Source organism: Apteryx mantelli, chromosome 3 (assembly GCF_036417845.1).
Source record: "Apteryx mantelli isolate bAptMan1 chromosome 3, bAptMan1.hap1, whole genome shotgun sequence".
In the NCBI taxonomy this organism is placed as follows: domain Eukaryota; kingdom Metazoa; phylum Chordata; class Aves; order Apterygiformes; family Apterygidae; genus Apteryx; species Apteryx mantelli.
Window position 1 is genome coordinate 76,372,443 of NC_089980.1, and position 24,613 is coordinate 76,397,055.

General features: G+C 45.9%; 2 protein-coding genes across 2 annotated transcripts; one reads left to right on the plus strand and one right to left on the minus strand.

Moving 5' to 3' along the window:
• Positions 1 to 305: 305 nt before the first annotated feature.
• LOC136991622 (uncharacterized) lies at positions 306 to 3,514 on the minus strand. The gene is made up of 4 exons (XM_067294580.1): positions 3,457 to 3,514; positions 2,424 to 2,569; positions 1,653 to 1,871; positions 306 to 1,070 (listed from the first exon to the last, which is right to left on the minus strand). The coding sequence occupies exons 1-4, from the start codon at positions 3,512 to 3,514 to the stop codon at positions 306 to 308; spliced, it is 1,188 nt and encodes a 395-aa protein (XP_067150681.1).
• A 6,502-nt stretch (positions 3,515 to 10,016) lies between these two features.
• On the plus strand, positions 10,017 to 16,818 carry LOC106497928 (pantetheine hydrolase VNN2-like). Its single transcript, XM_067294786.1, has 8 exons — positions 10,017 to 10,160; positions 11,260 to 11,328; positions 11,414 to 11,544; positions 11,936 to 12,128; positions 13,180 to 13,471; positions 14,439 to 14,812; positions 15,105 to 15,275; positions 16,699 to 16,818. Exons 1-8 carry the CDS (start codon positions 10,017 to 10,019, stop codon positions 16,816 to 16,818), a joined length of 1,494 nt encoding a protein of 497 aa, XP_067150887.1.
• Positions 16,819 to 24,613: the final 7,795 nt, after the last annotated feature.

The window sequence follows — 24,613 nt, forward strand, 5'->3', positions numbered from 1 at the left end:
GGCTTGAAATCTGCCAGCCATCACACACTGACAAATGGACCCTCACGCGCTCCAGGTGCTCCACCAGAGACTCTCAGACCCCTGCGAGCCCTGGTGCGACTCCTGTCACTGGCACATGCACCTCCATCCACACACAGGCACACAGAACAGAGAGTCTCCTCACCCAGGAATATAGCTAGAAACGGAGTTTAATGCAAAGACGGGAGCAGGGCCAGGGTGCTCCTTTCTCCAAGGAGCGATTCGATTCCCCCTCCTGTCCCAGTTCCCCTCAGCTCCTTTGGGCTGCTGGAGATGAAAGCCTTTCATCACAGAACCCAACAAACTGTAGTCTTTGGGATTTCTTCTGGAGCCATTTGCCCAGGCCTGGCTGCCAAGGGCTCTAATGTTTCGGCTGCCGTGTCTGTGAGCGTCACCGTTTCGGGGGCGACAGGCTCTTCAAGTGCTGCAGCTGGTGCTGGCATGGACACTTGCGGCGCCTCCGAGCCTTCAGCTCCAGGGAAAGCTGAGCCAGGGCCTTCCTCTGGCACAGCTAGAACTTCTTGCTGCACAGCAGCAGAGTAACAGTCCTCAGCCCTCATGGCTTCCAGTGCACCAGAGTCTCCTACTTCTTGGGCTGTTTCTGTCCATTGCTCCGCTTCCTTTTCTTGCCTCAGGACATCTTCACAGCTTGAGGTTCCCAGGAGCTCTTGCTGCCTGGCCACTGCAGCTGCTTCTGAGCCAGCTGTTTCTGGAGGGAGGGCAGAGGCTTGTTTCTCCTTCTGCATGGGCAGCTCGGCAGCGGGCACTTCTGTGCTTTTGAATGCAGGGAGCCCAGACTCGCCTTCCTCTCCCTGGGGCGGTGCCTCGCTAGGAACTCTTTTAGCCCAAGCTTGGTCTGGGGAGTCCAAGGCAGGAGTTTCCTCTTCTCCCTCAGGTGTGCCAGGGACCACAACGAGAACTGCTTCCATGCGCTCCGGTCCCTCGGGGAGGCTGTCAGCCTTGCCTTCAAGCTGCACAGGCACCTGGGTTGCAGTCACTGCAGTGCCTGCAGGTGCCAAGGCAGAGGCTGCACATTCGTCCACGTTTTGCACCTGAGGAGAAGGGGAGCAGAAATGTGAAGAAGGCACACACAGCTTGGGAAGTGAAGGGCAGCCCAAAAGAAGGGACAGGCGGCAGTCCCTAAACCTAAGACCAAGCCAGGAAGAGATGATGGTGGGAAGGCAGGGAAGAGGCTAGGAGCACATCAGCCACCATTGCTCCTGCACGTTTGCAGCTGAGGGAGTGGGGCCATTTCTGACCTCCCTTTGCACAGCTACCTCAGCCACAACTGCAGCTCTGCCTGGGACTGAAGGAACCATCGCATACGTAACCCACAATATCACGTCACATCCTCTCTCACATTGCTCTGTGCAGGAGCCTGAACGGCAACTGTGCCTGCACCTCTGCATTCAAGCACACCACCTCCCAGCTCCTTTTCTGCAGGAAGTGCAGCCACCTCCCTCTGCGCACACATGCCTCAGCGGCAGCTGCTGCACAATGTTCTTTGGCACTTGGAGAGTTACCCTTGTAGGCCAACCATGCTTCTTTACAATCTCGGTTTTCTGGGCTGCAAATCATTTCAGACCTTCCAATGAGCATTCAGGCAGGCCCGCGTTGGTCTTCGAGGCTCCTACCTTCTCCTCTGGGGGCTCTTTCTTGTGCTCCTCCAGGCGCTGTGGCTCAGCACCCTCTGCACCAGGCAGTTCCCCATCCACAGCCTCAAGTGGCTGCAGCTTGGCCAGCTCTTCTTCTTCTTCTTCTTGCTTGATGGCCAGGAAAGCTTTCTCCATCGCTTTCGCAATCAAGTCTTCCATGATGGGCTGGACCTCAGCATCAAAGTTGAACAGCTGCAGCTGGGAGTCAGTGAAACAGAGAGAAGCCACTTGAGGTCATCATCATCCTTAGCCTCTTATCAAGGAGAAAGGAGGATGAGCAAAGCACTTGTGCTGAAGGCAGTGCTGGAAAGGGCAGGTGGGGGCCCCTTGCCACCAATGGCAGGAAGCACAAACATAGCCAAGGGCTAAATGATGAGTAGGCCGGCAGGAGTTTGAGCCTCTAACATGGACACGGCAACACCACAGACCTCCTCACAGCCACCTTGTCAGCTGCCAGGAAGAGGCAGAGTGCTCCCCTCGACCCCCTGTCTGCTCACCTCTGTCTTCCCAACCTCTCTCGGCCGGGATGCTATCGCTATGGGGGAGAGCTGGAAGCAGCACGGCCACTGCATATGCAGAAGCACTTGCCGCAGTGCTGCTGCTCAGCTCGCAACAGATATAGGAAACCAGGTGTTCATGCTTTCTCTGAGGAGAAGGTCCTCAACGTTTCTGCTCAGTTTTGCATGAGCAACTTGCTTTGTCCATGGGACACCTTGAGACAGTGCTTGTGGCCCAGACTGCGCCTCATACCTCTCCTTGCCCTACTTGTGTGGCCACATCTCTTCCTGGTTCTCTTTCGGCAGAGAGTGGAGAGCGTGGTGTGTCAGCAAGTGCAGCTTCCTGACTTGCCACGTGCACCAAGACCGCACGCTCCAGAGGCTCTTCTGCGTGCAGCTCTGGAAAGCAAAAGCAGGAGCAATGCTGCCGTTTGGATTCTGTTTGGCTTTCAGTTCAAAGCCATGCTTTTTGCAGCTACGATTCAGCAGGGCAAACTGCCTCTGGGGGGATGGGCAGCAAAGTGACTTCTGTGCAAGAAAGCAACAACCCCCCACCCCAGCTCCAAATATCCACCTGCTTTTGGTGTCAGCCCTTGGAGGCCCTGGTCTCCGTAATGTCTGTGATGGAAGTCTACCTCTCTGTCTCCTCCCGTGGAGATAATTGACTGTGCTCAGGAAATCAGGGCTGGGTCATACACCAGGTTATCAGCATTTGTCAGTGGGAAGGGGAAGAGACCAAAACTTCCACACCAGACAACCTCCTTGCTCCCTTGCTCGCCCAATGGTACTTCATGGCGAAAAGCCGCTGTGCGCATTGGAAGTAGCACGGGTGGCTCAGCGGGGCTGCAGCAGAGGGAACACTCCGAATCCCAAGACCACGTGTGTCTAGCCTGTGCTTCAGCCGTCTTCCCCGTTTGTAAGACAGCCCACCCGGAAATGATTTCCAAGGGCAAAACCTTCTGCCAGGTGCCCATGAGGACGCCAATGCCCAGTTTCACGCTCTTCCTACAAAGACATGCTCTCTGGTTTCCTAGTCACTACCAGTTGGGGCTTTTTGGATGATTCTCAGAATAGCAGCCTGAGAGAGCCAACAGCTGGATGATCCTGCTAAAGCAAAGAGCCAAAGAACATGTCTTGACTAACTGGAGGGGGACATCAAGGAAAGGCTCAGAGACCCTGAGCTCTGTGTGATGCTACCAAGCACAACATGCACTACATTGTGTAGGTGCCTCTGGATGAGCGAGTTCTGTGTTGGGGATGAAATGCAAGCCTGTCGCACCGTCTACCTGTGCGCCCTTTGGCGTGCTCTCTGCCTTCCCCAGGCTCAGGCATTCGTGGCTGCATCCGCCTCTGCGCTCGCACGCTGGCCAGTGCTTGCCCCACTGCTTCTCTCTGCCGTTGAATCTTCAGCCACTCAGGCTGGGCAGCGGGGAGGGCAAGAACATCACAAGAGCCTTGCTATGAAAAGGCCACTGATCTCTCTCAATGGGTAACCAAGGCTTTCTGCTTCCCTCCTGCAAATCTGGTCTTTCATTTGCCTCGTCAGCCCCCTGACCCCGATGAGGGAGCCCTCAGCTCTGTAGCCTACAGGGCTGTTGGCTCTGAAGGCTCGCGCTGTACCCAGCGCCCCAGGCCCTGCCCCATGGGCACCCAGCTCAGGACCCTTTCAGGCTGCTGGGGGATCCAGAATAGGCACAGCCCCACACACAGCATCCAAACGTGGCCGATGGGGGACAGGCTGCCCTCCCGTGCTCTGCCACGCCACTGGGGAGTTCCTTCCCAAACGCCTCCGGTGAGGAAGCAGCTGGTGTCTCGATGGCTTTGGACCCTGCCAGCTTCCCTCCCCAAACTGCCCGCGAGCCCTGGGGACACGCTGGCTGCTCCCAGCCATGCCCGGCCCTTTCTGCCCGGGGCTGCCCGGAGTCACCTGCAAAGGGCTCTGCCCGCTCCCAGGCAATGGCAGGCAGTGGGCAGCCCCGTGCAGCTCCCCCGCTGCTGCCAGCCAGCCAGCTCCTCCACACTGCTCCGCACAGGGCCCTGGGCAGCTCCCACAGAGCCACCACCACTGTGCTACGATACCTCCCACCAACAGCCAGCAAGGGCCGGGGCAGAGGGAGCCACTGCTTACATCCGCCACAATCAACGCCTCGATGGTCTTGGCTGTCAGTGTCACCGTCTAGGCAAGAGAACCAAGAGCCAACGTGAGCAGCTCGTCGCAGGGACTGTTTTCAAAAGCCAAGTCGCTCTCTGGGTGGAGCGGAAACCCCAGGGACACTTACAGGATTGTAGAAACCAACCACCTTCACCAGGAGCCGAATGGAGGGCAGTCGGGTGACCCTGGGCTCCTCGGCTTTGCCTGGGCACAGGGCAGGGACAAAGGAAGAGCTCTGTCACACCCAGCCCTCTCTGCTCTCTCCCCCGCAACCAGCCCGTGCTTGCATGGGACCCTGACACAGCAGACCTTCCCGCGGTGCTCACTGGCAGCCCCGCTCTGTAACACCCCCAGCCCTGCTGGCTATGCGCCCCTTCCCTATGGAAATGGAAAGTGGCAGCTCAGGGTCTCAATCCATGCAAGCAAGGAGCTGTACCGACAACCCCATGGCACTGGGATGAATTTGCAATCACAAAGCTAAGCAACTTGCACCCTTCTGCCCAGGAGCTACACTGCGCAGTGGGTGTCCCTTTCCCCCCACCGCCATTGCTGCTTTTCCCTCTGCAGCTCCACCTGGAGCGCTCCGCTGCCTTCAACCTTCTCTCCACCGCTTGAATGGCCTGGCAGGGCTTACCTGAGGATCGTGTTGAGCCAGAGCTCCCTCTCCTCCTGCGAACTGCAGGGAAAAGGAGAAACAGCCTCACACCTGGCTGCTGCTCCTCCTTTGGCCTGACATGGGCCCCAAACACACCTGCCTCCGACCTGGGGAGAGTCCCAGGGACGGGGCGCAGCCTCGTGGGGCAGCACAGGGACTCGCCAAAGTTCTGGCGTCCTCTCTCCTTCTGGAGGAGCTACTTCTCTTTCTTTCCTCTTCTCTTCTTGCCTTCCTTCACTTCAGGAAGGCAAAAGCCCTGGTAGCGCTTAGGCACGGAAAAGAGGAGACACCTGCCAGTGGCGAGTCCCCTGGCAGGGGGCTGCGTGGAGGGGGCTGCAGGGTGAGGTGTTTACAAGGGCATCTCTTACATGAACAGCTCCTCCAAGGGAGCCGGGGGGCCCGGGAGAGGCCGTGGGTCTACTACAGACTTGTGGCAAGAGCCTGCCCCTCTGGGTGAGCTCTGCCCCTCCTGCAAACGAGGCTGCTTCCCTCCCTTCCCAGGAAGGCACACAGCTTTGTCTTCCCGGGAGGGGAAGCAACAGCCCGGGCGGTCGTGTTCTCACCTTCAAAAACTCATGGTGTCCTGCTGTGAAACCAGAGCGGGGCCTCTGCTTTCAGCCCCCACAGCCTGACCTGAGCCCCAGCAAGCCCACAGAGGACTGAGCGCGAGCACAGTGCCCTGCATCCCCCACGGCCAAACAACGTGGCCCCAAGACTCACCCAAAAGTGACCGCGCACAGGTTGGTGGGCCAGACGAGGATGAGGGTATTGCTGCATTTGATGCCAAACAGCTCCTTCTCTTCATGCCCACAGGCAGCCTTGTCCTCGTCCTCGCTGCACACCACCCACAGCTCACTGAGAGGCACCCGGTGCTTCAGCCAGAAGGTGGAGCCACACCTGCAGGGAACAAGAGCAGGCACTGACTTCCAGGTTGCCCTCGTGGCAGCAAATGCAAAGACCTTGGCTAAAATCCCTTCTCCTGCCCAGCTGTGGCCACCTCCACTGCCATTCCAGTTTACAAGAAAGCACGTGCAGCTTTGCTTTTGTGGCCCTGCCAGAGTTAAAATGAACCAGCCCGTGTCTGCTGCAGGCCAGCTGCTGTGCAGGCAGCCCCAAGGAGGCACTTTCTGCGGCAGCGGGAGCAGCTCCGGGGAGGAGTGGTGCCCTGGGGCTGGTGGCAGAGGCCGTGGTGGGGTGGAAGGACGTCTCTGGTCACTATTCTTACTTGAAGCTGGCAATGGCGATGGCATCAGGGAAGAGCAGCAGGTGCCTGTCCTTCGTGTGGTGGTGCCATGTCACCTGCACACGGTCGCTGAGGAGGAGCTGGGGGCTCCTGCTTGACACAAAGGCGCTCGGTGGCTGCTGGGGCTGGGAGGCTTCCCTGCCCAAGAGCCCGAGGTGGGCACGAGGAGCCCCACGGCGAAGGCCCCTGGGCCGTCCCTGCATGCTGGGAGCAGGGCTGGCAGCACCCCTCCCACCGCAGCAGTTTGCCCATGGTGCCCATGGCGCCGGCACGGACTCGCGCTGGTGGACGGACGCTGGTGGCCGTGGCTGAGGTCACTGTGGGTGCCGTCGTGGCACACTGTGATGCGGCAGCTGGGCCACGGGGCATCTCTGGGGGGGCACAGGCCGGGGTCTCCGGGCAGAAAGGGGAGTCTCCCCAGCTGCCTGCTGCCTCTGACCCTGCAGGATTTCCACATCTGCTGTGTGTGGCCGCAGCTGGTAGGGTTGGGGCACCACTGCTGACTCATGCTAATCACGATGTGCTCTCTAGGTCTGGGCCCCACACGCCCAGTGCCAGTGCCTGCCATTGAGAGGGTCTAAAAGATGTGCTCAGAGACTAGGAGCTGCCTTTCCGTGTTGCCGTGGTGGCTAGGGGGAGGCGAATGTTGCCTGGGACAAAGGAGGAGATGGGCTTGGTGTTTGAGGAGCGCCCGGCTTCAGCAGCTGAGTCTGTGTCACTGAAAACCCCCAATGCACAGGCCTCCGTGCACTGATCCAACAACCACTGTTGCCTTTGGAGCCTGGAAACACTTGCTTGGGAGTATAAAGGGGAGTCACCTGAAAGCCCAGTCAAGACCCCTCTGGATCCTGGCAAACTGCAGGCATGTCTGCGCTTGCTGTTATGCTGTGGCATGGTGCCAGCAACACCCAGCTGGCTCAGAGCCAGCTAGTCAAGGTGGCCGGAGCCTCCCCCACATCACTACTGGCAGTCAGCAGACTCCGCGCCAGCAGAGCCAGAACAGCACCGGCATTGGCTGCCCCCTTGGGAGAGTTGCTCTCGTATGGCTTCCCCACAGCTTGAGCAGCACACCAGACCTAAGCCCTGCATACGCTCAAGTACCTTCCTTAGTGCTGCAGCACTCCCAGCACCTCTCAGCAGACACTGGAGACAGTGATTTTAGGTGTTTGTGAGGAGAAGGTTCCCAAGACTTCTGCCTCCATTTTGCATGAGGAACTTGTTTGCATCCATGGGACACCAGTGCTTGTGGCCTGAACTTTGCCTCATACCTCTCCTTGTCTTATTTCCGTGGCCACATCTCTTCCTGGTTCTGCAGGGGTGCAGAGCGTACAGTGGGGTCCATCCACAATGCACCTCTCACTCCATGGGCTAAAATTAGAAAAATACAAACTAAATCTGAGGCGTATATCAAACATCTCTGAGAAGTGTGGTAAAGGAAAGAGTAAATGAAGATGTCTTGACTCAGAATGTACACTGAAAATTGAAACAAGAACCTCTGGAAAATGTCACTCTGATTAGCCAAGCTCAGTAATATTACATGGTAGCTAATGATAGGGAATTGTCAGGGAAAGGACCAGAGAACCTTAACTCTAGGTGATGCTACCAACTGCATCAGGAATTTAGTAGCAAGGCAACGAACGGCAAGTTTTTGCTTCTAGATGACATTCAAGCCTTTCCAGTCTTCCGCCTGCCTGCACATCAGCATGCTCTCTGCCTTGCCCAGGCTCAGGTGTTCGTGGCTCTGGCTGCTCTTTTGCTCACTTTCTGGCCAGGCTCTTCTCCATGCTTCTCTCTGCTTGGCAATCTCAAAAGTGTTGTATTAGGGAATCTGAGCAGCAGTCGGGGAAGAAAAATTACAGGACACTTGGTATGTGGAAACACTGCTCTTCGCTCTCCCCAGCTAAATGAAGGGGTGGGTTTTTTTTAATTCCACAAAGTTACTGTTTCAGATTTGCATTTCCTGTTCCTGACCCTAAACTGTCAGTCACCTTAAAGACTGTAGGGCATGAAACTAGTAAAGGACACTGCCTGCCTGCAGGCATGGTAATAATGGGAACCCACACCAAGAGCTATCTGGAAGAGGGTATTACATACAGAACTCTACTCTGCAAGATAAAGAAGATATGAAAAGGGCATATAAGCTGAGAGTTTCCGGGCAAAGCTTTTAGAAGGTCCAATGGACCTAAGCCCAGTTCTCATATTATCAAGGGAATGGTTGGCATTCCTATGGCATATAAGTGTTTAACAAAAGCCATCTTCCCAACCCCAGACAATACCTTACAAAAGATCAACATCTGTATTGCTAGATTCACGCTCTCTTAAAACCTTGTTCACTGTTAATTCAGTCACAGCTTGGCCAAAGACTAATCTCATCCCAGCAAGGGAGTGTTCAAATGCTCTTCCCATCAGTCCAAACTCACTGCCAACACTGTGCTTGTCCCCCACGTTTTGGGGCCAGGAACCTAGTGGATCCCACTGCAAGTCACTTCTGGGGAAAGGATCTGGATTTAAGGGAGATTATGGTGCTAGGCGAAGGTGGGCACTGAGGTTTCGCCTTGCAATGCAGAAGGGATACAGTGAGAGCACATTGCCAGCCTGGCAGCTGAGAAGCAGCTCTTTCAGGCCTGCTCACTGTAGATGCAAGTCCTCTACCTGAGGGAATGTGTGCGTAAACAATATATGATCCCAAACCCTGAATCCAGTGAGTATTTTGATTTCAGGATTTGGTTCAAGGCCATTGCTGTCTCATTTAGGTATATTTGTATGTTGAATATTTTTCTTTAGAAGACTGACACAAGCCAATATTGAGCTGAATTCCTTTTACTACAAAGATTGCATAACATTTATCATTGTGAAATGTGTTATTGTGTGGAGTGAGTCAAGCATGCAGAAAGCAATCATACGGAAATCTACCCATCCATCCACATACCAAAGCATTGTATATAAAGACAAGTCTGCACGTAACCATTGATAACAATAAACACTTCTCTCAGGGGTAGTGAAGCAAAAGAGGAACTAAAGAAGGTAAGAGATTTGGGCAACCAGACACAAGTCATTATTGTGCACAGGCAGCTTTAACTTTAAGATTTCTGGCAGCAGTGATCTGCAGCTGTATCTGGTGGAGGTTGCAATAGTTAAAATTTAGAAACTGTGGCTCCCATTCATCATGCTGTTCCAGCGATGATCTTTGGGGATCTCTTCAGGGCTCAGTTACTGGGTGGCGTGCTGATGGGTTTGCTTGGAGTAATAACCTGCCTGGTATCCCCACTGTGATGCGGAGCTGGCCCTGAGCCCCTGTGGCCCTGAGCTGACTCTATGCTGAGTGGGCTTGGACATGACTGGCAGCGGCACAGAGCTCAGGGCCAGCTACCTGCCTCTTGCTGCCCTGCCTGCACGAGTTTGGCCAGGAATGTGTGTATGCTGGTTTTTGCTGAGATATCTCAAATTCCTCTGGCTCGTTTTCCTGCTGTGACTTGGGCTTGCCTTCAATTCCCTTCACTGTAGCAATTCCTGTATTGCTTTGGTCCTGTAGCCACGCCTGTATCTTTCTTAAATCTGGCAGGTGACATGTTTCTTCAGCTGCGTGCAGTGGTGACTGCTCTGCCTGTGCTGTAATGCAGAATTGCTCAGTTTTTGCGGCTCCCCTGCTCTTGATGCCCTGAGGCTTTCCGGACATAGTGATTATGTCACTCGGTGTCAGCTTTCTGGCACTGTGGGGAATTGCCAGTTTTGTGCAAGAGTTTCCCTATTAAAGAAGTCACCTGTCCTCCTTTTGAGCGACTTCCAGACTTCAAATATGGAGCTTTCTAAAGCTCATGTCTCTGCTGCGGTTCTTATCCTGTCTGTTCTTGAGGCCTGTGCCCTGGACAGCTACAGTGCAGCGGTCTATGAGCACAATGTCATCTTGTCGGAGGACACTGAAATACCTGTTTCTCCTGAGGATGCCTTCAAAACAAAATAAGATTTCAGGGTGAACTTACAAAGTAAAGAGAAAGATATTGTTTAGATGAGAAATATTTTCCTTTATTTCTTACTGAACAGTAAATATCAGCCAGGTTATGTTAGTTTACACTCACAGAGATAATGCAAGATCAGAGATACAGTTCTAACAGTGGATCTTTTATGAAAAAATGGAGACTATAGTAGTAGCGTGCCATTTGCAAAACAGTCACTGTGCAAAATTTGCTTTTTATATCAAAAATAGTAGAAAGTTAGGTTTAATTCATTTTCACAAAGCAGATAAATATTTCAGGTCTAAAAATACAGATTAACACAGTTCAAGGGTTAGTGCAAATCAAATTATGAATGTGCGAGGGAGGACACTTTTAGGGAAATTGCTGCAAGTATAATAAGTTATTGGCCAAAGGAAGGAGGCAAGGCAGGTCCATGTGTCTCATAACTAGAAAAGGTATAATCTACACTCTGAAGTATGAGGGCTGTACTTCGTGCCAGTTGTCTGCCTTCACCCCCGGCTGAATTTCTAAGTGATAGGGGATACTCACAGCATGGTTATGTGAAATAGTCAGCCCTAACCATGTGAGTCTGAACACATGACTCGAGAGATCAGGTTTGGAAGCTTGAAGAGGAACGTAAAAACAGGTTTTGCAAGCACTTTTTCCAGGAAGACTCTTATAGATCAGTATTGTTCTTGAATGCCCTCTTAGCCTTTTATTTACCGTCAGCATTTTAAATTTAAAATGAGATGCAATTCCTAGAAGTGATTCTTAGACCTCTTACCATAAATGAATGATCTTAGACGTTGACAGTACAATATTGTACTTTCCCAGATTTCTTAATAGATGATTATTTCAAAGCAAAGTGTTAAAAACTTTGCTCCTCTTTCTGTTCGCTTTATATACCCCATGCCCACTCCCAGGAACTACAAGGCACCAGCCATGCTCGCTTTCCAGCCTCTGGTACAGGGCACAGTTCTCGCCCTCTCAGTGCTCCAGGCCGTTGCCTGGGACAGCTTCACTGCGGCCGTGTACGAGCACTCAGTGATCCTGCCAGCACTCACTGACGAGCCTCCCTCTCCCGACGATGCTTTGGCACTGATGAACAAAAACATGGACATCTTGGAAGGAGCCATCAAGGAAGCCGCCCGACAGGTACTCGTTGTACTATTAGCACCTTCTGCCAATTCTCCTGGTTACATGGGTACTGGTGACCTCTTAACGGAGCCTGTCCTGCCAGGGTGCCCACATCATTGTGACTCCTGAAGATGGCATTTATGGCTGGCGTTTCACCAGAGAAGCCATCTACCCCTACCTGGAGGATATTCCTGATCCAGAGGTGAACTGGATTCCCTGCACCGATCCCAAGAGGTGAGTCCTTCTGCAGTGATTTATGTGGTTTCAAACTAGTGTCTCACAGAGAAGTGAGCTACTCTCAATAACTGCGTAAGAACTGCTAATTTTTTTAATCTTTTAAAAATCCCAAGTATTTTATAAATTAAAGTCATCACAATGAACTCTTAATTAAATGGGCATGTGAAAGGTAAAAAGCATTGAGGCAGCCTCACTTTTAAAAATTGGAAAAGGAGGAAAAGGAGGAAACTTTAGGCAAAATCATTATTTTCAAAATGTATAAGAACATGTAATGTGTTTAAAACATGTGACACGCAGTTACTGAAGTAATAATTTTGAATGCTTTTCTTCCACATCCATAATTAAATTTCAAAAATTTTTGGTTCTTCTTTCATCAAAAATGCATTAGATTTGCTCCTGCTCCAGTGCAGGAACGATTCAGCTGCATGGCCAGGAATAACTCTATCTATGTGGTGGCAAACATTGGGGACAAGAAGTCATGTAATTCTAGTGATCCCAGCTGCCCCAGTGATGGTCGCTATCAGTACAATACTGATGTTGTCTTTGACTCAGAAGGGAAACTGCTGGCTCGTTACCACAAGGTAAGGATGGGCTTTGGCATCAGCCTATTACTGATTATCTGTGTACTTTTCATCTCTTTGGCACCAGTTTCAGTAGTTTGATACAATAATTTTATATAACTGTAGAATGACAACCAATCCAGGATGATCCAGTACAAGGATCTTGTGGCCAGAAGGAAAAACAGGCAAGAACATGGTTGATCAGTCATGATTCCCAGGAGCACCTCAGCTGCAGAGTGCATGTCTGATATATATAAAACACTAAAGTCTACATTTATGATAGTTAACTGAAAAGACACGCAGCTTTCCATACAGGTAAATGGTTAGCAGGTTCCTCGTCATGGTTTTAGCCAGGCACTTTCCCAGGCGATGTCTGGGCAGAGTTCAGGAGCTAAAACTGGCTGGACATTTCCAGAAGGCAGCAGGGATGCAGGCACATGGCATTGCAGGGTTTTGCTGTAGGAACTATCCAAAATGCAGGCGCTGACACTTGAGGGTCTCTCTGCCCAGTGGTTGGGACTGCTTGGCTGCACAGCGCTGGCATTTGCTGTCCGACTCCGGAGTACTGCAGGAGGCCAGGCCCTTGGGAGCATCAGAGGGGATTCAGCCAGACCACGCTGCCAGTGCTCGCGTTTCACCACAAAGCAACTGTAGGACTTGCAGCCATGGGACACTAGATGTTGGTGCACATCCAGGCTGCCATCACAGCAGGCATCGCTAGCTCAGCCCCTCAGGGTACTTACACCAAATTTAAGCGATGCTCATTTGGCTTGTAGCGCTAAGTATGATGTAAGCAGGTGCCATGTCCCATACACCAAAGCGCACCTGCAACTTCTGTGTTTGTTACCTAATTTTAGGGGGCTTCTGGGATCTGGGTTTTACTAACTTTGATTTGCTGTCTCTGCTGAGCGATTTCAGGAGACTCCAGTGGCTACAAAAGGAGATTGAGTGACTATCTGAGATACAGACCCTGTATTTAAGGGTCTGCTTTAAGGCAGTTTTAGACAAAAAAGTAGCTATTTGTAATCTTGCCTTATTTTTAATTCTAGTATGTCATCTTCTTGGTCTACAGTATAACCTCTTTAGAGGAGAAACTCAGTTTAATTTCCCTAAAGAGCCAGAAACTGTCACTTTTGAGACACCCTTTGGGAAGTTTGGCATCTTCACTTGCTTCGACATACTTTTCCACGACCCTGCGGTGGTCCTGGTGAGCAAGTTACAGGTGGACACCGTGCTGTTCCCGACTGCTTGGATGAATGTCTTGCCTTTTTTGACTGCTGTTGAATTTCACTCTGCCTGGGCTATGGGCATGGGTGTCAATTTACTTTCAGCAAATACACACAATGTTGGTTTGGCAATGACAGGTGAGTTGCATTTAGGAAAAGGGAAATTATCTTAATGGTACTGGATTCAGAAGCAGGCAAATATGTTTTACAAATAATGAAGTCTCTGAAAAATTAAGACGACTAAAATATTCTTGATATTGTATTGAATTTAGTAAATAACTTAAGGCAAAAAAATGCTGAACTTTCTAGGAGAGATGTAATTAGAAAGATCAAGACATTGCATTCTGGTATTTTAAAACTGATTTTTTTTTTTCAAAATGGCACAAAGTTTCACTTAAATTTTCAGCCTCTCACTTTGAAGCAGATTTTTTTTGTTTAAAAATCAATTAACAATTAAAGGGAGAAAACAAATGTCCTAAACAGAATAACCTGAAAACAAAAGGAGGGTTCCTATTTTGTATTGAACAAAACATTTTCTGTTTTTTCGTTGCTGTTGAAAAGTTAGAGATATTTATGTTTTGGTTTGATCTAAATAGATATTTCTCCCAGTTATTTTCTAGAAACTGAGAAACCATTGTTGTAGCTGCATCTGTAATCTGTAATTCTTACCTGAAGCAGAAGTGAAAGCCACAAAGGAATATTCTTGTCTGTTCTATTTCTAAGCACATTGAGTTGAGTTTAGGCCAAAGCTCTAGGTTTCTTTCTACGAAATGTAATTATCCCCATGATTTCTTTCTTTGGCAAATATGACACTTATGAAGCACTAATTTAGAATAGAAATAATCTAAGTTTTAAAAAAAATTACAGGGTTTTGTCTCATATTGCCTTTTAAAGGCTTTCAGTTCCAAAATCCAGTGAAGCACATAACCTGATCTTGGTGGTTCTGCCATTTAAAAATTCTTCTAAAACAAAGTCTGAGGCACATTTTAACGTGTTGATTTAAAGTATTTTCAAATTTACATGTTACAAAGCTTACATAGCTCCCAATGTGTACTCAATGTTTCCACATAGCTGTGTCATAATGTTTTCTGTGTGTCATTTACAGGGAGTGGGATATTTACACCAGATGGCCCCATAGCATGTCATTATGACACAGAAACCGAGGAGGGTTGTCTCCTGATAGCAGAGCTGAGCTCACACCCCTGTCTTTCTCCTACTTACCCTCTTGCTGTCAATTGGAGCTCGTATGCCACAAGCATCAAAAAATTTCCAGAAGAAAAAAACACTTTTACAGGAGCTGTTCGACGTGATATATTCACTTTCAGTGAACTCAGGCACAAAGCAGGAAATTATACTGTTTGCCAGAGAGACCTCTGTTGTCATTTGATCTACAGGATGTCAGACAAGAGTAAAGATGAAGTTTATGTACTGGGTGCATTTGATGGTCTTCATGGTTCTCTCATAAAATATCATTGGCAGGTAATTTGTTCAATGGGAGTGAGATATACATTTTCCTAGTGACTGTTAAGACACCAAAGTTCAATTAGTGAATGCATTGAATTTTAATTTTATTTTTGAGGAAAACAATGATAAGTCTTTTCAATCCAGTGTGCACCCAAAGCATGCAAAGGTTCTTGTGGCCTAAATTAAGGAATATTTCCAAAACACTTGTTCATTCCTTCATCATGAAAGCTTTTCATACTATCAAATTCAGCTCCTGATTGCTTAAAGCTGAGAAATAAGTTGCTTTTCTGTATCCTCTCCCCCACAGATATGCACGCTGCTAAAGTGTAAAAGCACAGACCTGAAAAGCTGTGGGCAGCCTGTGGAGGCTGCTCAGACCAAGTTTGACATGTTCTCCCTGAGTGGCACATTTGGCACTAACTACGTCTTTCCAGAAGTCCTGTACAGCGGGGTTCACCTGGCCCCTGGGGAATTTGAGGTAATGGGATGCCCTCGAGCTGTTTCACATTAGGTTCTCCAGGTCTTGGCAAGGGAATGATAACTGATATGGCAACAAAGTCAAACAAATCCAAGAACTACTTTCTTTGATTCTAGGGACCATAATTCGAGAGGATGTTTAAATGCATGGGTTGAGTTCATCTTTATTGAGAAGAGATGTAAATGCTAAGGCTGAGAATCTCTTGAGTGTTTTCTTTAGCAAATATGCATTCCCACTTCAGATTCCAAATCCATAAATAATAGCTTTCAAGGAACTATTTTCTAAAGGTTTTTGTTGATGTGCATTTTAGGAGACAAAGGAATCAAATACTCTGAGTAATGTAGTTGTCCAAGCAAGAAAAATTGCTATTGAGTATCATGCATAAGGGTAGATATCCTATGAAAAAAAAAATACTGAAAGGGGGTTTTGAGGTTTTTGTAGGGGTTATAATTTTTTTTTTATTTGAAACTTCATTAAACATTTTTGCCAAAAAATGTTTTCAGTCATAAGCCTTAGATTATGTTTATGCAAGAGGCTAGATGAAATGTTAATTGATTTGAACGAGCTCTTTAAGAGCCTAGAAGAGATAACGAAGACAGTGAAATGATGCTTGAAGAGTTTTAAGAGAAGCAGCAGTGATTTTTTTGTAAGGTAGAGAATGGAGAAACACTTGCTCATACTGTATATTTGTTTCGAATTGGACTTTTGTAAAAACATATACATCAAAGGATTATCAGGTACGCTATAATGTGATCATGGTTTAATTAAAAAATATTTTATATTTTCTTACCAAATACATGCTTATTGATTGTCGCAAAGACTCTTAAAAGTTGCAGATATATGTAGTCTGTCTACAATAGTGATTTCAAATTGATCGGTAAAAAGTGACTTAGAAAAGCAACATATGGCCAGTAGACTGAAATTCTCTGTACTTCCACATGGAAAATGTTTAGGAATCTACAAATCAAAGTAGAGTTAAAATTGCTGTTCTATGTGTATCTCTATAGATAGATAGATAGATAGACAGATAACCTGCATGGCCATGTATGAGTAACTGATGAAAACTTAACAAATCTGTTGTTATCACTCATACCTTCTTATGAGGCAGAGAAAATGATCTTCCTTACAAAGATGGAGCTGAAGGAAATTTTAAAGAACTTCAGGTCCAAGGAAATGTGGGAGAGCCATGGCAGAGCTGAAAACGATACTTAAATTTTCTGAGCTCTATTTTAGTGACTTGACTGCAAAAGCATTTCCATGCATAAGTCAGAGAGAATTCTGGTTTGTTTTATTCTCGTGATTGTCTTTGACACTAAAGTACTGCATCAGAATATTTAACCTGTAAGGCCTACTCTTTCTGTACCATGTGATATTGCTACTCTGTTAGTGGAATATTAGTATTATTCTTTCTTTTTTCGACTAGGTGTTACGTGATGGACGATTGAAAAGTAAGCATAGCTCATCAAAACCACTCTTAACAGTGACCCTTTTTGGAAGGCATTATGAAAAGGACCCACCACATCCACTGAGAACCTCCCCATAATGTAACTCCTTAATTTTTAAACAGTCACTATATATAGGATAAGAATTTCCTACCATAAGCCATCTTGCCGTGAGCTGAGGCAGTTACTCTGTGTCATTCCTGTTCTGCAACCTTGCACTTGCGGTTAGCAGCAGTAGTTGAGTTTACTTCAGAGAAAGCAATGTGACTGTTGTCTTTTGTGTACATATGACAATGGTACACATTTTTTAACAGTGCTTGAGCCACTGTAGTTATTTTTTAATAGTGTAGGGATGTTTTCTCCTGTGAAATCTTTCTCTAAAGACTTCCAAAACTTTTTTTTTTCCAAAGATACACTGTAGGTCACCAGGGTAATGCTGGTCGGAAAGCTGCCAGTGAAACATGGAGTTTTCCAATTTGCTGCAATGAAAATCTTCCCTGAAGGAGCCTTTCTATCCCTTGTGCTCCTGCTTGACTGGTTTTCAGGCTGTATAAGCACTTAGGGTCTGTGTTCCTCAGCCTTACACAGCAATCAGTAGGGCCTTCCTAATACTCTATGGACCTTGGCCCCATTCTGACCGAGGGACTGTACCCTGAAAAGAAAAGCAGATTTGAAACGGTTTTAGGTGAAACCTTAGAGAGAGGAAGTGGTTCTGCATGACTCACACAGGGTTTGAGTCCGGCCGAACTCTGTAGAAAGCAATGTCAGTTCTGGAGTCACTCTGAGTGTGCATTGATATATATGCATGGTGCATGCCTGCTAGGTTCAATGCATTTCAGGCCCAACTTACTGTATAAACATTATAAACTTATTATGGAAACATTATTAAATGTATAAACCTGCACATGCTGCTGGATGTCTGAAAAATTTCCTCAATATGTGAGAACATAGGAAAAAGACAAGTAACGTATGTTTTTTGTACATGAAAGAGATTTGGTCATATAGTGTGAGAATTGTGCATTACATAGGACTTCTAGCAATGACATGTGAAACTTGGGAGTCCTGAGCCTGATTTGTGTCTACCCCATTCTGCAGCAAACAAGCCTCATTTGCACCACATATCCCTTGGAGTAGTCCTTGGCTCAGTGCTTATCCCGTGGGCTTTTGTGTCTACTTAACACTGAGTTGCCCCAGTGTGGCACATTAGAAACACTTTGTGGCTTCCCACCCAAGCACACCAACATAAGTTATACATAATTTGTTGAATTCACATAATTTCTATTTTTCTTGTGCTGCTACTTCTCAACACACAACTTTGGAGACTCTTTCTAGGACTTGCTTTATCCTGGACAATGGAACAGTCGAGCTTGTATTCAGAGGAGAGATTGTGCCACCTAGGAGCAATTATTCAAGGCATGCAGGGCTTAGAGACCATGATTGCTTCTGGCTTGTCCAGCATCTCACCCTTTTCTCACCTGTCTTGTGGTTGTGACCCAGAATAGCCTTTCACCAAAGAGAGGAGGTTTTGGGCAAGAGAGATTATGGCCCACTGGTGGAATTACCAATCGCACATGACCATAAGGTGTCTAATGAGTATAGGGGCCAGAATTTGAAGAAGCAGAGAGCCACACTGAAGGCTGGGAGTTGATCCCTGCTTGTCAGGGCCAGTTTGATACACCCAGCAGCTCCTTGTCCCATGCATAAGGGGCAACAGTCTGGGAAGGGCAAACAAGAATGAGTATGCTGGTTATTAAGGTCTCTGCAATGTCATCCTGTTGACCATGTAGGCCCATTGGTTTGCACTGGGATCAGCACAGAGGCATGCACGTATGGTGAAAAGCATCTCTGAAGACAACAGCCAAAAGCTTTGGTCTGGGAACAGTCAGACAGCCTGCAGTACTTTTTCATCCTTCCTCCGCATGCTGCTCAGTCAGCCATACAGCCCGAGAGCGGTAAAGGAGCAGCCATGGCCTCACAGCAGCTCTGAAAAGGGCAAGAGCTACCCTGACATTTGAACTGAAAAAGTACTGAAAAAGATCTTAAAATCTTTAAAAAAAATTTAACTTAAAACCATAATTCTCCCAGTTGTCCCTGAGCCCTGATTCTTTTCATCTCTACGCTAGAGAAGGTCCCTATGCCTTTCTGTCCCAGTCACGATCACTCCCTGTCTGAGGAAGTTCAGGCCTTGGCTCCAGTGGGGTAGGACTGAAGGTCAGAAAGCAGCTCCACTTGTGGAGGGACAACTGCTCCTCCTGGGGCCTTCTCACATGAGAGGTGCGCCAAGAGCTGAAAACTCGAGGGAATGAGGGAGTGAGCATGTGTAACTAGAGAAGTACCTCCCTGTCGCACATTGTCCCTTGCCTCCGTCTCCCACCTGGCTGCAATTTAGGTAGAATGTGCCTTGCCTAGTGTTGCTCATAAGAAAAAAGAGAAACAGCTACTGCATGTGAGTATAATTTGACTTTTGTTTTTGTTGCCACAGTCAAATCACTTGTAGTCATTAAAATCTTTTTTCACTGATGGGTGTCTACAGCTTTACATGCTAATCCACAAAAAAAGAAGAATCTGGGGACATTTTAGAAAGACATACTTTACAGATGCACCAGTGGCACTCTCAAAACAAAAAAAAAAAATTGCTTTGTAGATTGCTGGTATTCTTAAATCCTCAGAATTTCATGCAACCCCAAATGCACATGCAATTTATAAATACCTTTCTGAAGCTGAAGAGGAATATATTCAGCAGACCTGGTTTGAATACAATTCGAGACATTCAGTCTATTATTACTAGGTTTATCTTTCTCATATCAGATTAAACATACATAAAACATCTGTAAAGGTGGAGTCAGTGAGTTTATTCAAGCTCCTGAGCTAGTGATAATGAAAACAGGACCCCTGAGGAAATAATTAGTTTTTAATAAATATTTTCTTTTTATTCAAGGATACATTTTATGCCATATTCTGCTCCCTTATCACTGTTTAGGCTGTGATAACTGAACATGAAATCTCTTACATATCTCCTGCTGAGATTTCTGAAGTATGGTATGCTTCCCAGATACATGCAGAATTGACTGTCTTTGTCAATCAGAGTTGGAAACGGGTAGAATACAATTGATATTGCTAGTGAAGTAACTTGTAGGATATAGTAAAAGGGGCAACACAGGTCAGGTTATGTGAAAAATGAATGTTATTTTATGACTGGGCTCATTGGAAACAGAACTGTGTTAAGACAGAAAAAGTGATCTAACACCTGAGGATTTCAACTGGGTGCAAGGAACTGCTGGTAACATCAGTACTGGAGTAAAGAGTCTGTAGAGTTGAGTCTTGCCAGCTATGGGTGGATTTTTCCAAGCCTTATGAAAAGCATCAGGAAAGGACCCTCAAACATCATCCATTAGGGATGTAGAAGACATTTTTGAAGATGACACTGAAACCATATTTGAAGAACAGCTGACCTGTAGATCTGAAGCTAACCTGTAGTTTCCAAGATTTGCTGTACAGGTTTCCTCTCTTTGAGAGGATAATGAGGGCACCATAGAATGGACCACTGAGGAGTTTTTTAATCACTTTCCCATTTCTGATGATAAAACAAGAATTTAATCAAGTAAAGGATGCAGTTATGTGAACCATGTATTTATTTTGCAGTAGTTCCACAATAGCTCCATTGTATTAATGAGCAAAAACCCTGGATCCTGCTTCTGGGTGAGGGGTCCATGGAAGAAGTGTAAAACCCAACCAGATACAAGATCTCCAACTGAGGAATTTGGTGGTCACAGCGATTAGACAAAGTTAGGCTCTAGGAAATGTGGGTTTTTATAATAGAGACCATTTTCAGATGCAAATTACAGAAACATTCAGAATGGGGAAGCAGAAAGAGAGATGGTGAAAATCACATTCATCTAGAATAGCTTCTGCTGAACTCTTAAGAAAGTTAGCCAACTATGCATTTAGTTTCCTACCTAATAGGTAGGAGATAGGAAAGAGGGAATTCTAGCTGATCTTCCTCCCCCCCCCGCCCCCAACACCCCTCCTATGCTTTTCTCAGGGGAAAGAATCTGAGTTTCTGAAAGAAACAGGGGACATTTACTGAACAGATATGCCAGAGGAGAATAAACAGATTAAATTATACACAATTCATCTCAATAGCTCCACCCCAAAAGCTGCTCCAGAGGATGTCCTAATGAACCCCATCCTTTTCTGAACTGGAAAAGTTTGTTCTTCACTTGTCAATATTTCTTTCTTATACCTTGAATGCTGTGCAAATCAAACAAGACCCACCTGTCCATGGTGTCTCTGATCACATAGAAAGGAAGCGGTGCTTTAAAACAAGTCCTTAACAGATTTTATTGATAAAAGGCTAAAGGTTCAGATGAAGGTAGAAAAATACTGCATTAAAACAAGTGTGATCCAAACCTTATGGCTGACTTGACTAAGACTGGTCATAACTTTGAGGAAACTTTAGCTTTGAGTAAAATTTAATGCATTTTATTGACTATACTGAATTAAAGCAAGCAAGTCTTAGACCTTGAGCAAAAATAGAGCAACAGAAAATCGTAATAAGCTGATTCTTCTTAAGAGAAAAGAAAACCACAGCCCTGTCTTTGTATGAACATTTTAGCCCTCATAACCTCAAGTTTCCATTAAATAACATGGAACAGCAAGGTGCAGTCAGAGATTGTGCAATTCTTAGCCACAGTAATACAACGCTAAATGTTTCTGAACAACTCATGTTATCATAGGTGAATTGCTGGCAGTATGGGACACTGTTCCTAGGTATGCAGAATCAGTACAGATATAGTGGGTGACGAACAGGCAGAGATACCGTGACCTGAATGCGAGTTGAAGAATTCATACATTTAATTAACCAAGAACTGAACTGTAACTCCACCTAGTCCAGATAGTGTTTGCAATGTCACTGTCCATCATCAGGGCAGGAAACCTGAAAAAGAGTAGGCTTGGCTTTTTCTGAATGAATTGAGAAATAATTTGGATGGATCAATAAAGGCAGCAGTAATTATTATGAGGCTCACTACAGCTGATATAGGAATGCTTCTCAGTGGCTTGTGATGGACTGTCAGACATCATGGAGCCAAACAGGCAAATAATTCGAGCGCACCTTCTAAAAATGAACCTCTTGAAAATTGTTACAGTAGACAAACAGTGCCTCCTACAGAAGCCATGGATGAGCATAACAGTGTTACCCAGTGTTGACTGGCTACGGAACAGCCGTAGCTAGAAATGATCAGTCTTGGTCAGACAGAAGCTCAACATATTGACAACAGTATATTAATTTCTCTTTCAGTTTAGGAAAGAATTGAAGAATTAGCAGAAGCACTTGGACCCTCCATCTATGAAAGTATTAAAATGTTTCCGGCAGCTACTCATTGCTATACAGTTATAAGCAAAATACTCCCTTGTCTGTTCAGTTAATCTCATGGCATCTGTGAACTGACACTAGACGTATACACAGTTTAAGAAATACATTGTAACTACATGATTTTAACTTTGCCTATCCATTATCATTTGCTGCTCCCAACGTTAATGTTAATTTTTATGATCTCATAGTCCGGTAGCTGTGATGGTGTCAGGATATATGGTGTCAGCACCAAGAAATGTAGGGAACAGCAATATATTTTAATGTTTGAAAAAAAAAAGGCAATCTTTTGGAAACACAGCCTTCTGGAGAAAAAAAAAAGAGAGAGAGACTAAGTATTTGCATATAGTTGGTTGCTCAGCTCATGTACTGCAAAATATAGCAGAGTACTTTAGAGATACCCTTCAAGATCTAACTATGACTTATGTAACAGAAGTTTTTGATTATTTACCTCATCTGCTAAATGAGTGTTAGGATTACAGGAGATATTTGAATTTATCAAAGTCAAATACATGGAAACATTAAGGTCTGTTTTTATAGGATGGTTATTTCTCTACCCTGCAACTCACCTTGCAGGGTTTTCCAGCCATTTGAGTTTGCTTTTTGTAGACCCCAAAAGGACTATTCAGTTACAGTTTGGGGATTCCTTAAAAGTGATGAAAAGGCAGAGAATAGCTGTCAGAGACTGAACACTGCTAATCCTTTACAGTGTGCTACCAGTTTTTTATGAGACAGTATTAAAATTAGAGCAATCTGTTATTGTGCGTGCTGAAGTTTATGACACAATCTATTAAAAGGGAAACTATGACATAGAATTGACAATAAATGATTTGGTTATAAATGTAATTCTTATCTAAAACACACCAGGGAAAGGTAGAGAAATAAGGAAAGATATTCCATTGTATGGAACATGTTAGCTTTTGAATACCTCACTTTAGATTTAGATTTCAGCAGGGAAAATTATTGTAAAAAGGTGCAGTGTCTTTCAATGAAAAATATGTTGACATTTTGAGAAACTGTAAGCCTTAGTGAAGAGCTAAAACTTGACAAGAATCTGAATATTAACTGTTTATGTGAGGGCTATTATTTGCTAAGAGATTCAGCAGTGTATGTCATTCTGGAACACCCTGTTGGGATATGAGGCTCCTATCTGGAGCTGAAGTCCTAATCCTCTCAATTTTCTAGACCCTGTGGTAAGAAAAACGTCTGTTGCTACCTTGGGTGTAATATACATATATGCCCACTGCCTATGGCAGTAATAATCAGTTATAATGTTTTAGCATCAGCTCCATTAAGTTTAGCAAAAAGAGCAGAGTGAACTTTAGGCCTTTCTTATTGCTATGTGACTTAGAGACTGCTAGGCTATACTCCCATACACTTATTAGAGACCTTTCTAAGTTTTCCATGTAGTATTTATTACTATGCTAAGTGTTGTTATTTAAAACCTAAAGTGCTGACTTTTTTTTCATTTTGTCTCCAGTAAGAACCAGACATCTTGACTTAATGTTCTTTTCATTGAGGTCTGATAAAGACAAATGGAGGCAGTGAATTTGCTATACTACTCCTAAAATCAATTGTGGTACGTCAGTTAACATCTGCTGATCATGCATCTGCAGAGACAGAGATGTTCTATATTTAGTTGTGAGTTAAAACAATTGGATTCTGTGCCTTTTTCTATGCACACTGCACTGAAGCTCTCAAACCACTTGACTAAGAGACAATGATCTGTGTGACTTCCACCCCAGCATCAGTTAGGTGACCTGGATCTGTAAAATTCCCAGTCTCTCGATTTGTCATCCAGCTGCAGATTGAAAGTGTACAAAAACTGCTCAAAATGTGCTAACTTTTGTTTTCTTCCCAACCCTTACTTGGTTAGTAGCTGCCATCTCCACTTTTCTCAAAGGTGTTCTGATGCTGAGTTGACTGCAATAGGTAACATAACCAAATTGTGAAAGCACATTATAATTTATCCATGGAAACTTATTGTTTGAAAGAAGAATTATGCTTGCCCAAGTAGAAATCAAATATATCTGGCACTGAGATATAAGAAGGAAGAGCAAGCTTTTAATATGGCCATTAATGGAAAGTGATGGACTTCCTGGTAGCTAGACTGAAAGATAGAAAGCTTTGGCAGGTGTGGGTGAAAATACATGTGTGGTGCTTTTCATAACAGATGTCATTTAGCTATACCTCAAAGGTGTCAGATGGCTTTATGTGTGAGGATCAGAATTATAAAACAAAAAGCTTAAGTTCGATCAATCATCATTACCTAGCAACAGGCTTAAACATTCATTTTGTTGAAGACTTTCCGAGCCTATCTTTAATGTTACAATAGACATTTTAGATTGTTTAGATGTTAACATTAACCTCTATTTGCAGAGATTCTTCCAAGTTCAATATTAGATTTAATGAAAGGTGAACACTAGGTTCATGCCTAATGTAACCACCCCTGCATTTTACCAAGGGAGCCTTACAATGCCTTTTTTTTTTTTTTTTGCTGAGTTATGAGATCACCTTCATCATTC